Below are 15678 nucleotides of genomic sequence, written 5' to 3' on the forward strand. Positions count from 1 at the left end.
CTAATTTTAGCAGCCGTGTTCATCAAGCGTCGGAACGCCACATCCTTCATCTAAGGTCAAATAGGACCCATGGCTCTGTATTGCCGTTATTAACTCGCGAGACAGAAAGTGAATTGGTAACAGTGCCATCATTTTGTCTTGATGATGAAAAGCCTGATGATCATTGGCATTAGTATAAATTGACTGTAATTACTGTAGCAGACTATGTGACATTAGATTGTATTTCAGTCTTCACTGAGATTGAAATGAGATCTGGAGACACTGACGAGATCTGTTGAGATTTTTTTTTTTTATCTTAATCGACTTGTTCAACCTAGACGTCTATATCTTGTTAAAATGCACACCATAATTGTCAACAATTTTTTTTTTTTTTCTATTTCAACAAATGTTATCAATTAATTAACATTGCACTATATTTATTATTTTTCTTTTTATTTTAATTATATATTATATTTAAATTAGAATTTTTGACAGCCCTGCAAATAGACATGAACAAACAAATAAACATGACATAATAATCAACTCAAATCAAATAAATAGTTTTAGGGTAATGTCTTGTACTTTTGCGCTCGCAATTTTTTATGCCGTAATGGTATACAGTATTACACAATGCAATTCAATAATGTTTCATTTGTGAATATTTTAAGTAGGTCTGATGCACACCTAACAGTGATATTAAAATATTATAGATTAACAACAATCTATCTAATTAACAACTATTCTCTAATCATTATCATTTATTTGCATTGTCTCAAAAAGAATTGTATTCAAACATTTAAGTTACACAGGTAGTTTGCATGAAAACATGATATACTTAAACACAATAAATAATTAACCGTAAATAAGCTCCATCTAGGGCATTTTGATTTTATTTATCTTTTTACTGCTAACTAACAAACTATGAACACTGAATAACTTTCCTGAGGTAATGTTACTTTAAGTGGCATGTTCACAAGCTCTTATATTTACATAATTTCTGGGGTTGAAGAACTGATTGACTAATTAGATGAGAGATGGCGCATCCCTAATTGATACATTTATATCTACCATAAATCAATAAAAATTATATATTATCTTCACATTATTACATTATTATTATTATTATTACATATTTTCTCACATTACAGTGCATAACTAATTTTTATAGTTTTGTTTCACTTTTATTTTTAATGTTTCTTTATGAATTTTGACATGGTTAAAACATAAATCATATTAAGTTTTTGTGCTCATAAATCTATTATCTGTTATTCCTCTTTAAATTCCTCATAAAGTTCCCATGCTTGCTAAATATCCTAAATAATAATAATAATAATAATAATAATAATAAAATAACATGCAAAAATAGTATGAAATCTGTAATAAACCAGTGTTTCAAAATTATTAATCAAAGATCTTATAAAAAATGTTGACCTAAATTTTTAACAAAATATTGATGCTGCTACATGAAAATAAATAGTGAAATAATGATTACCACCACAAAATTACATAAGAAACATAAAAGAAAAAGTGAAATATTTTTTTGTTAAATTTTGTTACCTTTTGCAAAGCTACATTTGTTAAAATGATTTGATTCTAAAGATGCATTTTGTGCCTTTTTATTGCTCTATTGCTTACATGAGAGACCCATTTTAATCTATATAAGTGCACTTTTATCATAATGAATCATCTTCTCCGTTACACAGCTGTCATTAGTGGTTAAAGTACAATTTTCTTCTTACAAACATTAAGAAGCATTATAATGATTATCATTATTTATTTGTAAGCTATTGTTGGCATTGGCAAAGGTTAGTCAAACGACTTGTGTAACACTAATATCATGTTACATAGTGGTGATCAAACCTGCTCTACTAATCCAAGTTAGATTATGATCCAGTAATGTCCTCAAGTACTTTTTATTGTAAAATCCTGTTTGTAGGAATGAAGCAAAATATCAGCGATCAGGCCAAATAAGATAAGACGTGTCCTCGCTGGATGGCACACAGACGATGCAGTTAATTAGTTCTGAGGACTATTTTGGGCACTGTATGTCCAAACAGCTGATCAGAGAGAACAGCAAAGTGACGATGTTGCATTCCATTTAAAGCTGGATGTCTGATATGATATTTCCTACTGCTCCTTGCTTTGAAAATACAAAATGTTAATGCTACACTGCAATTACTAACTGATTTAACCCAAATGACCTACTTTTGGTGGCATAAATGAATGTATATGCATTGAGTCAGTGATAATTCATATTTCTGACTGAAATAGTATAAGATACTTTAGTTCAAATTCAAAAGATTTAATTTAAATTAATTCAGTTAGTGTTCGTGCTACAAAATCAAAATTGATTGCATTTCAAATGCATTTTAACGTTTAAATCAAATTTTAGCATACTTAGTATTTAAAATACTGTAAAAGAAATAATTACTGAACATTTTTCAATGCTTAATTGCATAGTTTATTGCAATTTAATGAAAACATATTATAGTTAACATTTATATTAAACTCAATTAGCTGAACTCTAGAGTGCTTTTCTGACACACTTCAGTAGGACTAAGTATGACTGAGTATCTTTATAGGTAATTCTATAATTATATTATACTTATATTGTCTCATGCAAGTACTGCTGAATAAACTGACAAGCATTTATGGTAAACTAACATGCCATTTCTTTTTAAATGTGTTTATCGTGTTCTTAAATACATTTATAATGAAGTTGCAAGCTTCGGTACATTTGAAATATTAACTGTAAATATACTGTAGTATCAGATAACACTACAGTTAAAATTATAATCTAGTATTTCCCATATGCTTATGTTAGTCAAGACCAGGGCCGTGCACAGACATTTTGAGGGGCAGTGGCCTAAACCAAAAAAAGGGGCACTAAGGGGGTGGTTGCTTGTTAACACAAATTATCCAGTTATTACAAAATGTACAATTAAAAAAGAAGACAGTACACGCTCAAATACATTTTTCATCATTCATGAAAAGCCTACAGGTGAAACAGTACATAGCATCATTCTCAGGAGAATACTCTAACCAGGGGTGTTCTTCATACCACTGTCCCTGAAACGAACGTCCTTGATCATTTTTGGGGAACAGCAGGGTCCTACTGAATTTGAGGCCACATTGTATGTTACATTGTATTTCTTTACATGAGCAGGATCTGATGGATTTTGTAACTGAAGCAAAAACTCAAAGTCTTCTGGCTTTTTCTCCCTTGTATACATGGCTGTGGCTGCCTCACTCTCCATTTCTTCCTGTTCTCTTCCCTCTCTGTCTCATTGTATTGCCTTTCTTTCTCATTCTGAACTTTTTCTGTCTCTGGCTCAGTTCCAAGACCTTCACTTTTACTCCGTTGAATTGATTCTGAGGCATTTTCATCTTAATATAGAGAATGAATAACAAACCTGTTACAATCATATTTTAAATACAATTGTTAGGCTTTAGTGCTAATTAAATGTATGTTCTTGTAATATAATTACTCTTCCATTCAAATAATTTAATGTCTATCTTTCTTGTTATAAAACTCTAGCATATTCAGAATCCTTTATTGTCAGCCAGTTTAACAACACTTACCTGTAAGTGTCTGATTTGGCTGATGGTGAATGGGCTCTCCCTCACTCTCTGAGCCTGCCTCTGCCTCATCTTCAATGGAGTAATAAGTAATAGACCTTTAATTTCATATTAGCATACAGCCTAAATCTATATATACAACTCATTTAGAGCCTATGATGTGTTAGTCTCAACTAAGACAAGTGATTATAATGGGAGATATACTTACAATAATTAAACAGACAAACTGTCTGCTTACTGTTCTATATGATGATTTACCTGCTGGAGCTTTGAATCCATGTTTGCAATGCTGAACTGCCTTTAGCAGCCTCCCTTCTCTCTTTCTCTCTCTGTCTCCGTCTTTTTTGTGAAGGCATTGTTTTTTTGTTGTTTTTTATGGTTGCCTTGTCTACAAAGTGTGCCAACAACAGAAAATGTAGTTATTTGTATTAGATCTGATCTGATCAGAGTACAATTATAATTTGATTAGACAAGCAGCTTCTTAGAACGTGGATATGTTGTACAAGTTGTTAGCACTAGTAGAAGACCAAGAGCACAAAACATTACCGACATAAATCCAAAAAAAAAAAAAAAAAAAAAAAAAAACACAAATGACTAATTTCGCAGATTCAACCACTGTCTTGCATAGCCTATCTGTTAAAGCGACAGCTTTCGTGAACTGTCGTGTTCACAAGCGCCGCAGACATATACTGTGAGGCCGGTGACACACTGGCTGCATGGCGTGAGTGCCGCGTGTCTGAAGCGTCCCAGAAGCGTGGTTGTGTCTTTACACACCAGAAGCGTGCCTGACGCGGCGCTGGCGCGCTGCTGCTGTAGGGGGAGACCGTTGACAGACCAGGCTCATGTCTTCATTACAACAATATATACTTTTTTCTACACACCTACGCCTACTGATAAAGGACACCGTCAAAATATTGACGGCGAAATAGATTATGTTTGACAGGTGCAATATTTGAAAATCGATAATTATTACTATTATTATTTTTTTAATTACATTTATATCTGAATTTATGTCAACCTATAGACTTTCAAATATCAAAATATCAGGAATTCATATGTATTTGTGTACAAAATGACATTTAAACACATTTTCCTATTATATTTAGCCTGGAAAAGCTTCCAACACGCGCGCGTGTCGCGGTAAAAATAGGCGTCGGTTCTATTTCTAGCAAGCAAGCGTTTGCCGCGCGGCTCGAGCCGCGCCTGAGACGCGCGTCTCACGCAGGCGGTCTGTAAGCTCTAACCTGTTAACATGGGAGCCGAATTAAAAACCGACACGCCACGCGGCTGAGACGCTTGCGCCACGCATCCAGTGTGTCACCGGCCTGGTGATGCTGCGGAGTGCGGAGCGAGCGGGAAAACCTGGAGCGGATTCGCAGAATCAACGGAATGCTTTGAGCGCAGCGGTGGGGAAAAGGGGCACCTCAGTCGATGAGGGCAGAGGGGCAGTGGCTCTGGCCACCGGGCCACCCCCCTGTGCACGGCCCTGGTCAAGACAGCAAAGTAAGTGTATTTCTTCCATGCATTTCTTGCAAGCATTATTTTCAAATTTATTTTCAAGAAAAACGTTTAATGACATTATTGCAAATGGCATTTTAAAATAGAAACAACAATTAAAAAAAATAATAAGTGATAAAGATACAGTTCTTGTTGATCTTTTAGTGCATTACAAATTGCAAATACAAAAATTAAGTGCACTATTTTTATCACAGTGGTGTATGGCTTAAAAAATGATTTGGAAATGACTTGTTTTGCTTAAGTCGTCAGTTAGGTATATCAGTAGATATCTTTTCACAGATGAAAACAGAAGTTTACTAAACGTAAATTCTTGCTAGGTTTAGCATGTAAAGGAACAATGTCTCCTGAGATAGTGTTTGTTGATAGGGTTGCGTAATGGCGGTGGGGTAAGGGCTGAAATGTGAAGGCACAAAGAGACGCTGACATTAAAGATCGCTGGGCTGTCTGCTTTGATAACAGCCGACAGTACTCGACAGAATGACCCCGGTGTCACAGCACAGACGACAAGCAGGGCCTTGAGTCACATTAGCCAAAACTCGTCCTGTCAACCTAATGAATTCCCCTCATTTTGTTTCCTTAAAATAGAAGCACAACATGACACGGAGATCATACTAAAACATAATGCTTCAGTGCACTTGATTTACTAAGAGGATGCTTTTAAGACCGTCTGCTATTCAATAGACATGTGCCTTGAAGCTAGCTGAGGTTCTGTCGCTGCCTGAACAAATACTAAAAATTACTTTACGCTTCGTCCATCCATTTTTCATGAAGTCCACGGCAGAATGACAGTTTGCTCTTTGGAGAATATGTATAGCAGTCTCCTGTTTCATTGTGCAGGTTTTGTTGGCTAATTGAATTTTATCTGTCTTTCTTTCTTTTTGGACTACATTAGCATAACAGCGCTCGTGACGAGATCCAGCTTCGCGCTGGATGAAAAGAGGTGACATCCGTCTCCATGCGTTTTCTTTTTAATGAGCTCCCCTTTTTTATGCCAAACTGAAATTCAATTCAAACAGAAGAGAATAGCAAGAAACTGTTCCAGCTAACACAGGAAATGGATGGACTTCTCCCAAAGGACTTGATTTGTTCAGACAAGAGGTCAGATATGATATCTATGGAAGCCTGTTTCCACCACTGAATAAAAAATAAAACAAGGTAATTGCGACTTTTTATCTCACAATTCTGAGTGAAAACAAAAAGTTCATATCTTGCAATTCTGACTTTATAACAAGCAATTGCGAGTTATAAAGTCAAAATTGCGAGTTATAACATCAGAATTGCGAGATATGAACTTGCAATTCTAACTTTTTTCCCGGAATTGCGAGTTTATATTGCAATTCCGACTTTTTATCTCGCAATTCTGACTTTATAACAAGCAATTGCGAGTTATAAAGTCAAAATTGCGAGTTATAAAGTCAGAATTGTGAAGATATAAACTTGCAATTCCGAGAAAAAAGTCAGAATTGCGAGATTATATCTTTATATATTGCAATTCTTTATAACTTGCAATTTTGACTTTATAACTCGCAATTGAAAGTATCACACAATTATGAGATTATGAGATAAAAAAAATCACAATTAGCTTCTTTTATTTTTTATTTAGTGGCGGAAACGGGCTTCCATAGACATCAATATTAACATTAGCCGTTGCCAATGCATTCATATTAGCTATGTTCTGAATTGAATACCAGTTAGTGCTTAATGAACACATAGAATTAATATTACAAGCAAGTAAAGTGTCTATTGTTATGTTTCAAATAGCTTTTGTGAAAATAAAATGTCAAAATATTGGTAAAATAATGCTCCATCATCATTTAGAAATCAATATAACATAGTATATTTATGTAAAAAATATTACATCATTCATATTGTGGCCTGTACTTATTAAAATCTAGAAAATAAAAGATTATCAACATAAATTGCTTTATATTTTAAATGAATAAAAACTGACAAATATTTAGCGGTTTGAAGGAAAGTGGCAAAGACTGGTAAAGATTTAAAATGATAATTAATTCATTTTGGGGGGTTCTTTTTAATGTCATCTAATGATTATTGTTCTAGATATGCCTCATATGATTTCTGGTATATAAACTATTGCTATGACATTTTAGTGGATGTGTTTTGTATATCATGGTATATTTTTATTATATTATTATTTTTGTTTCATTTTAAATAAATAAAGATAATAAAATAATAAATACATACACACATTGGAACACATTCTAATGTATGAAAAATATTAAGTATAAATGTATAGAAAAAATAAAGTTGTATTAAACTTATTATTGTTTTGATGCTTGAAAACCCTTTGAAAACTCATACTTGAAAATAAATATTAACACTATGTTATAGAAATGGCGCTGTCTCTTTAAGACTACCATGCTAGTAGTAATTGGCCTATTCCAAACCCAGCCTCCCTTGGGCTCTTGGCAGGATCTTGTAGGGCAGAGGACCTACAGCCCATGTGGGTTATAATAGGACATTGTGAATTTGTGTATCCCCAGAGGCCCCTGGCAGACTGGACAGCCTTAATAGAGTTCACTTTTCTCTCCATCCAACCCTCACTCACACCTGACAAAGGAGAAAGAGTGCATGCTATGGTAGCTTAAGTTTAATCTATTTAAAGTACAGTTATTTAAATACAAAATATGCAATGAAAGTGCACTAAATTACTAAATGTATGACGGGGCAAATCCGTGTGCGAGTTTGTTGCAGCATTTTGGGGACAGTACTCCAGAGTGCAAATCAAGGTCTACATGGTAGCAGTCAAGGAAGAACTGAGAAATGCCTTTCTTCAAAAAGTTCAAAAAGTTCAAAAAGTAAATCCCCCATTACACTTGAGAGAAATCAATCCATAAATGTATGGCTATATAAAATAGCAGCATCTGTGAGAGAAAGGAATAGCCTTCACCATACAGACAAGTACTGTTGCTCATCTGGAGCCAAGAGATAAAATGAATTTCAATCTTCTAGAATGATTTGCCTCTGCGTGTCATTGTCTGATGAGCACTTCTCATATGATAATTAGTCCTATACCAGACAAATGCTTATAATCAACAAAAAACTCCTTTCCACATGATTTAAAACAAACAGTGGCCTCAGATGCTATTAATCTAGTAATTTTATAATAATCGATTGCAACCCTGAGAGACCCCAGAAAAACGTTTTACAAATAAAAGGAGTATTTTGTTAATTGTTATTTAATTATTATACAAATTAATTCATCAATATGATCTATAATTTTAATTTTTTTTGGAGAGTTGCACAGCATGCCATTTTATAACCTGACCTAACCTTCTCTTGACATAAAATGTTCACTTTATGTATGAATTGCATTTTAATGTATTTTTGAATACATTCAATTTGAATAGATCTAGACAAAATAATGAACATCACATCATTGAACCTTGTGCCAATAAGCAGCCACCTAGAACAACCTAACAATAAACCAACAAACAACCCTAGCCAACTATATAGCAATGTGCTAAAACCAACCGCATAGCAATATTCTAGCAACCAGCCACAACACCCTCGCATTGCGGGTAATGAGAATGTGCTCAGATTTCCTTCAAAAAAAGTACAAATATATTTGCAAATCATCATACGTGTGCTCTGCATGTCCTTTAGCTCAACCTAGACAAGATAATGGAACTTGTCAAAGTGAAGAATGACTCAACTAGATGTAATTAACATTTCACCTACATAAATATTAGGTTGTCCATCACAATGAGAAGTCTAAATTTAACATTCAGACACACAGCATTAATCTAAAAATGTCTGCAGATGTATGAGAGCTGCCTCTAGTTGTTGTTGTACATCTTTCATTATTTATTCATTATCGTATTGACTGAAAGGTATCCTTGGAGTGAAGACTGGAGACATTACATTACATTACAGAACACCCCTTCCCCCCTCCATTGCCCCTTTAGAAACATGTGTAGGTGGCAAAGAGTGGGCCTAAGACAACAGGATGGATCTACCTTAACGTCATGGCCAGCAAGTGTTTCGGAATTCATTACCCAAGGGATACGAGCCATCATAAGACGAAGCCTTGGCCAAATATCGACCTGTGCAGAGAGGTTACAAATTACAGCATAACTACTGAACAAACCCAGAGAGACACTGGCTTCCGCTGGCTTTTCTCATTTAGACGATAGACTGGAGAATTTGACGATGGCAGATATAAATGGAAACACCATTTTGCTACACGCTGCAAATTGAGCTCGGTCCCTGAATTGTTTACATACCACAGTCCAGCTATGCATTTAAAGCAATCACATAAATGATTTGCCTGAAAGAAGCTACTGTACAGGATCTGCTACAGATTTTAAAGAACAATTGTGGTTGTAAAAGCAGTTCATGGTGCTGGTGCCTGTGGGATTAATTAGTAAACAGGAAACAGCCCTATTCCGGTCTCTGAGCTCCAGTGTTACCGGCAACTCTTAACTCATCTTTGAACAGAGTCGAGGATCCTTCTACATAACATGTTAGCCTGGTCAGTCTAAACATCTCCAATGACCGCGCGGTTGTATATCGAGATGCGAGCTGATTGTTCGGGGGCCAAGGGGGTTCTTGCTATGCAACCAGCATTGGTTATTTTTAGAAGCACTCTCTACACCTGCAGTGATTGTTTACCATACTAACCAACAGCATTTGTGGTATAAAATACAAAAACATGAAAAATAAGACTATGAAAAACTTTTATTGTTACTGTAACTTGGAAATTATGTTATAATCAATTGCTTTGACACATTCATCTCTTACCGATATCAAAATACTTCCACACTGAAATGCACACTGAACCACGCATTCTTTTTTTTTTTTTTTTTTTTGTAAATTTAACAAGAATAAAGTTATACAAATAAACCTGAATTAATTCTACAGTAATATATATATATATATATATATATATATATATATCCTGATAAACAGAACATAATCATCATTATGATAACATATTCTGTGTGGATAATCTACACTGCAAATTGTCTTTATTTTATTTTTTTCAAAGTTGTAAATAAATATTATTAGATTGTTTTACCAGAAAATTCTACTTTAAAATGCTGCATTTAATTCAGTGTTTTACTTGCTTTTTATTTATAATTGTGTGTGAAATTTTCTGAGTAAAAATAGTTTCTACAGCGTCAATTTCTTTCAGTTTGCATTATGAACCACTGAACAATCCACCCATGTTACCAAAGTTACCTGAAGTCTGGATTCCGGTTGGGTTTAAGGCCATAGAAGCCAGCAGACAGTGTCACGAGCCATCTGGGAATGAAATTCCCATTTTCACACTCCAAATACGGAGCTGACCAGTGAATTTGAGTTTTGTCGGTAATATAACTTTCTCCACTGCGCACAGACGCGTCAAAAGTGGCAAAATCTTGACTCAGCACTCGTTTTTGGAGATGGGTCTTCTTTTTATTTTTATGCTCATGGTACCACTCGGTATCAGCCGTTCTGTTCTTCAGTATATGGTGGGCAGTGCTAGATAAATCCTGGAGAATGATCTCTCCACCTGCCCGTGTGGCCTGAAGGTAAACAGGTGGCCCTTCAGGAGGGGACTCGGTGCTCAAGGTGACCACTGCTCGATGGATCTTGGTGTCTCCCTCCAGGATACTCCTGACCAGAGCGTGGTACCACTCCATATCGCGTCTGGGGCTATGATCTCTGGACCTGTTCGTTTGTAGGATCATGTTAAGGAAGTTTGTGGCGTGAAGGACCGTGTCCAGGACGCTGCGCATGGATTGATGCGCGTCTCCGCGCGTCCTTCCCCGCAACACCGCCAGCTCATATCTCCTTGAACAGTTGCCGTGATTTAAGGTGGAGGAATCCCCCGTGTGCAGAAACGCACTCACCACTCTGGGTACCTGTTCCTCGGTCTTCTGCGCTAAACCCGAATGGGGCTTCCGGAGGTGCGCTTGCTGGTAGTTGTGCGTATTATAAATAGGCAGCTTTGCTTTTAGGTCCCGATCATATTCCACATATCTATAATTCGATCCTATAACAAAACCCACTTGCAAGAGTAACGATATCCGGATTATGGCCATATCCTTCAATCCCGCTCTTTTACCTTACCAGCTTCAGTTCACCAAATCTGATGCGAGAAATCACAGCTGGAATGAATTAAATCAGCACAGCATTTTCACCTGTGGATTTTCACGCATTTCTGACACCTGATTCCTCGCCAGAAGACAATTATTGCATCAGTAATCCCTTTCCCCTCAGGTGAATTGGTGTTGTTTGTGTAAGTGATGCCGATTCGGTCTTGTGTCTCCTTGCAGGAGCGCAGCAGATGTGCAGGATCCCCGACGCTCTCCTCCCAATATGATGCTGGACCCCAACAGACGTGATCGAATGAGAAAGAGAGAAAAAGAATCCTATTTTTCGGAGGCAGGGAGTCAGTACTTTACATTTGGATGACAAACACACTCCGCCCTCTTTCGTCCACTCCAGTCTTAAAGCATGAGAACGGCAGAAACCATTTGCTGTAACATCTAGTGATGTCCGATTCGCGTAGGAATCATTTATTGAGTCGGTTCTTTCAACGAACCATTTCGCAAAACAGACTCGTTCGGTCAGAGCGCGTATCCAGTTCTCGGCTTGCAAATCAGAACTGAACCGTTCGAAGGAACCGATTAGGGGAAATGAGTCGGACTTCCCAACACTACTAACATCCCGTCTTCTTCATCACCTTATAGGGTTTAGGAAAGTGCCCTTGATTGGTGTATGGTCATTTCTGCTGTCAGTCATTTGACGGAGGGCGTGTTTGTAAAACAGAAGGAGCTATCCAGTGCTGAAAGGAGAAAAAAAAACATACATCCAAAGAAACGACGATAAATCACATTAGGTTTCAGGTTACGGTAAAACCAGACAGGAGTACATTTATAACAGCTTTGCTATAAACGTAGCCTGCGTAAGCGTAAACAGGGCGATGCTGTTTAAAAGACACTTTGCGCCGAGATAAACGGCGGCGCTGTCGAGGTTAAATTATGCGCTAGTATTGAGAAGTTACAAAAAATGGAATTGCCGTGGTTGTTCATCGTAATAAACAGATCGCGATCCTGTTTACCGTTTGCTTTGTTTTTTAATTGTTGATCTATATCAAAAGTATGACGGGCGTTTTTCGCCGTCGTCTTGTCTCGCGATTATTTCGAAGCTCGTCTCGTTAAGACGCCCTCAGCTGTTCAAAACGTGCTTTAAAACCCCAAAACAGATAAAATAGCTAGTGCTCGAAAAACCGCGTCTCGTTGCGTTCCGTCTATTTATTGAACGCAAAACGTGTCTTGACACAGACACATTCGAACGCGTTCTTGTTTACAGCACTGCGTCTTAAGAAGCCGTATCAAGTTTTAAACAGTTTCAAAGCGCGTCTCCGCCACGCTGTTGGAACGCAAGTATGCGTCCTGTGCGAACGGTCCCTAAAGCTGATTTAAATACAAGCCAATGCTGTGATACCAATCATTTATTCTTTGAAATAAACATATAAGCAGGACAAAGCTGTTTGCTTCGAGGAGACATCGAGTGCGCAGCACTGCTTGTCGCTCACTGGGGAAATAACTGCAGTGAAGCGAACAGCACACTATGAATGCATGCGACTGCGTGAGGATGTGAATCATGGTGCAATATGAGTCATCACCGCACGAGCGCTTAATCCAGATCTGTAAACAATGAGATGTTCAGAGCGGAATCTAAACGCGTGCGTCAGGGGCGCAAATGACTCAAGCGTCTAAATGAACTGAAATGGCACATAAGAGCAGACAATGGGTGATGCCATCACTGTCTCTGTGAACCATATGTCTCTGTCTCACAGAAATTCATCTCTCTGAACCATATGTTCATAAAATTGAAATATTTGCACATTATCAAATAAATCTCAATCTGACAAGTGTTGCTTTAATATACTGATTATGTATCCAATCATAATTTAGCTCCTGATATGAATTATATAAAAATGGAAACATGGGGATTGTTTTCATGGAAAGCTTCACCAGGGATATATTTAATATATATATATATATATATATATATATATATATATATATATATATATATATATATATATATATATATATATATATATATATATATATATATAATAGGTATATATAAATATAGTTAATTAGAAGGTTCAGAGTCAAAATCTGACTTTGCTTGTTTTCTCTATCTTAAATTTGGATATTGTCCTCCAAAACAAAATGAGCAGTATTATCATTCACTCAAAAAATAAATACATATTAAAATAAAATTACTGGACTATAGTATTGTTGAACCTAAATTAATTGTATAGAAAGGCTCTCATTATTTTAATTTCATACACAGAATGTTTTGGAATACAGTAGCTCTTATTGGGTAATTCAAATAAAGTGTTTTGTGTTTCATAATTTAATATGGAAAGCCAAATAGCCAAACAGAGAGGTAATATACAGAGGAAAGCATTTTAGTTAGTTAGTATTTCAAATGGCAACTGCTGCAAATGTGAAATATATATATATATATATATATATATATATATATATATATATATATATATATATATATATATATATATATATATATTCCTGGTAATTTATTATATAAATATTTATCTTATTTTGAATTAAGCATTGCAATTTTAATGTATGCATTTGACAGAAGATGTTTATTTTGTTATTGCATTGCATTTAGGGAACACAATTTTAATTATTGCTTTCTCTGTGAATCGAACCCATGGCTGATGCTAGCAACATGCTTTACTGTTTGAGCTACAGAAATGTTTTTAGGGTTGAAGGAAGTTTTCATAAACTTGACAGGTCTGGAAAAGCCATAGGATATATTTTTTTCTTAGATATTTCTGATCTTTATTGTATAATTCATGGTTTTAGCAGTGGCTTCATTGACACTCTCTTTCAAAATGTTAAATTATTTAGAGATTTTCAAAAAGGTTGAGTTTTAAAGGATCTTGTGTCCGTAAACTTGGGATAAATCTGTTGAAGTTCATTAAAGGTGCCATGTGTAAAAATTGAGGTAAAAATATCAAAAAAAAATGACCAACAGGCATCAAAAGAATGAGAAGAAATAAGGGCGATGATGTCATTCAAAAAATGTCAAGTTATAGTGCTGCAGAGATATCAACCTTAATTAGCATTAGCATTACTAGCCACAGCCCGATAGGTGTCGTAATACCAGTTTCGGCCATGGGAGGCGGTATGCGGGCAACATAACCACCAGCCAACCTGTAATACATGAATAACTTGCACGGCTTCTGGGCATACTTGAACCTGATGTCAATCGTGTGGAAAGTACAGCCCACTACTTCAGTTCAGTTCAGGGAAGAGAGCGGTAGGATGGCTGAAGCCCTTTGCAAGATACCACCACCCGCTACAGGGAAACAACCACGCTCGGAATCACGAATCAAATCCGATAAGAAAAGGAGCCGAACCAGAGTAAACATCGGCACTGCTTTCCATCGCTGGAGACAGCTGATGGACTTGAAAGAAATGAGGTTCGACTCCGAACTTGCAACATTTCTTTTGGATTGGTAAGTAAGATGCTTTTAGCATTTTGCTAAAAGTTTGTTTTATATGTTTGCGTATTTTTTTTCGGGAAGTTATAACATAGAAATGTATCGAAGGCTGTTCGATAAACGTGCTAATGTTAGCGATGGCTAACCGTAGGTGCGTTTGATAATTAGCTAGCTATAACTTATCCATTTTTTTATATCATAACTAACCTGCTCTGTCTAGTCTGTTGGTCTCCGTGTCCTCTTTGCTTCGTGGTTTTTCTGTGCACAAGAAAATTTATGTGTGGCGTTAAAGCGTGTGAAAAGAGTCAGCTGTCTGATGTTGACCAATGATGTTGACAGAATGCTGTCTGTCAAATTAATTTAATTCAAATAATGTGTATATACAACTCAAAATGTAATGTGAACAAAACGAATATGAACATATTCACTGGTAAAGGGGAAGGGGAGTAGCTTGAAGATGTCATGTTTCAAAATCACTTGACATCACCCAAATTTCCTCTGGAGGCAAAACGTCCTCTTAGGCTTCGGCTATGGCTCTAGGGTTGTTGTGAAGGTAGGGGTGGAGCATAAAGACTATGCCGTTTCTCGTTTGTTGCTCTAGAGTAGACCAATTCACTTTATTGAGGCGTACTGCCCCCATCTGGTATGGAATGTGGAGTATGACTTGATTTTTTTGCCAGACATGACACATGGCACCTTTAAACTAAACTGTCTTTTGGCATCCTTAGCGCAGTTAAATGAAAATAATCACTGGTAAATGATTTTAATGTGAAAACAATTTCTACAAGCATAAATCTCTTAACAGACATGTTAATATACAATATGTGTGTGGTGGCATGCATTAATAGGCTGTCACAGTTTCATGTTGTGACGAGCTTCTGAGGTGATTGGATCCTCACATGATACATTCAAAGCAAAAGGAATGTAATAATGATCTTATGGCACTGTTGTGTCGACAGCTTTACAGAGGTGCAGTTTTCAATGCAGTTTTCAACACTAAACTTCTCTGAGTCAGAGTTTTCCCCCTCTGTTTCTTTATCTTTTTTTGGGAGTTTTATGGTGTGTCATCATATCATATACAGGGAGAAGACAGGCGA

At 36.2% G+C, this 15678-nt stretch overlaps 1 protein-coding gene across 2 annotated transcripts in view; it reads right to left on the reverse strand.

Annotated features, from left to right (window-relative positions):
* gpr158a (G protein-coupled receptor 158a) overlaps window positions 1-11552 on the reverse strand; it is a 93045-nt gene extending 81493 nt beyond the window's left edge. The window contains exon 1 of one of the 2 annotated variants that reach the window (XM_052595355.1): window positions 10282-11552. In XM_052595355.1, the coding sequence (XP_052451315.1) occupies window positions 10282-11126 (845 nt within the window). In that variant the 5' untranslated portion in view covers window positions 11127-11552. The remainder of the gene's footprint in view (window positions 1-10281) is intronic. The other variant, XM_052595356.1, reaches the window with a different exon arrangement.
* Between the last annotated feature and the right edge of the window lie 4126 nt (window positions 11553-15678).

This window comes from Carassius gibelio, chromosome B24 (assembly GCF_023724105.1).
Source record: "Carassius gibelio isolate Cgi1373 ecotype wild population from Czech Republic chromosome B24, carGib1.2-hapl.c, whole genome shotgun sequence".
Taxonomy (NCBI): Eukaryota; Metazoa; Chordata; class Actinopteri; order Cypriniformes; family Cyprinidae; genus Carassius; species Carassius gibelio.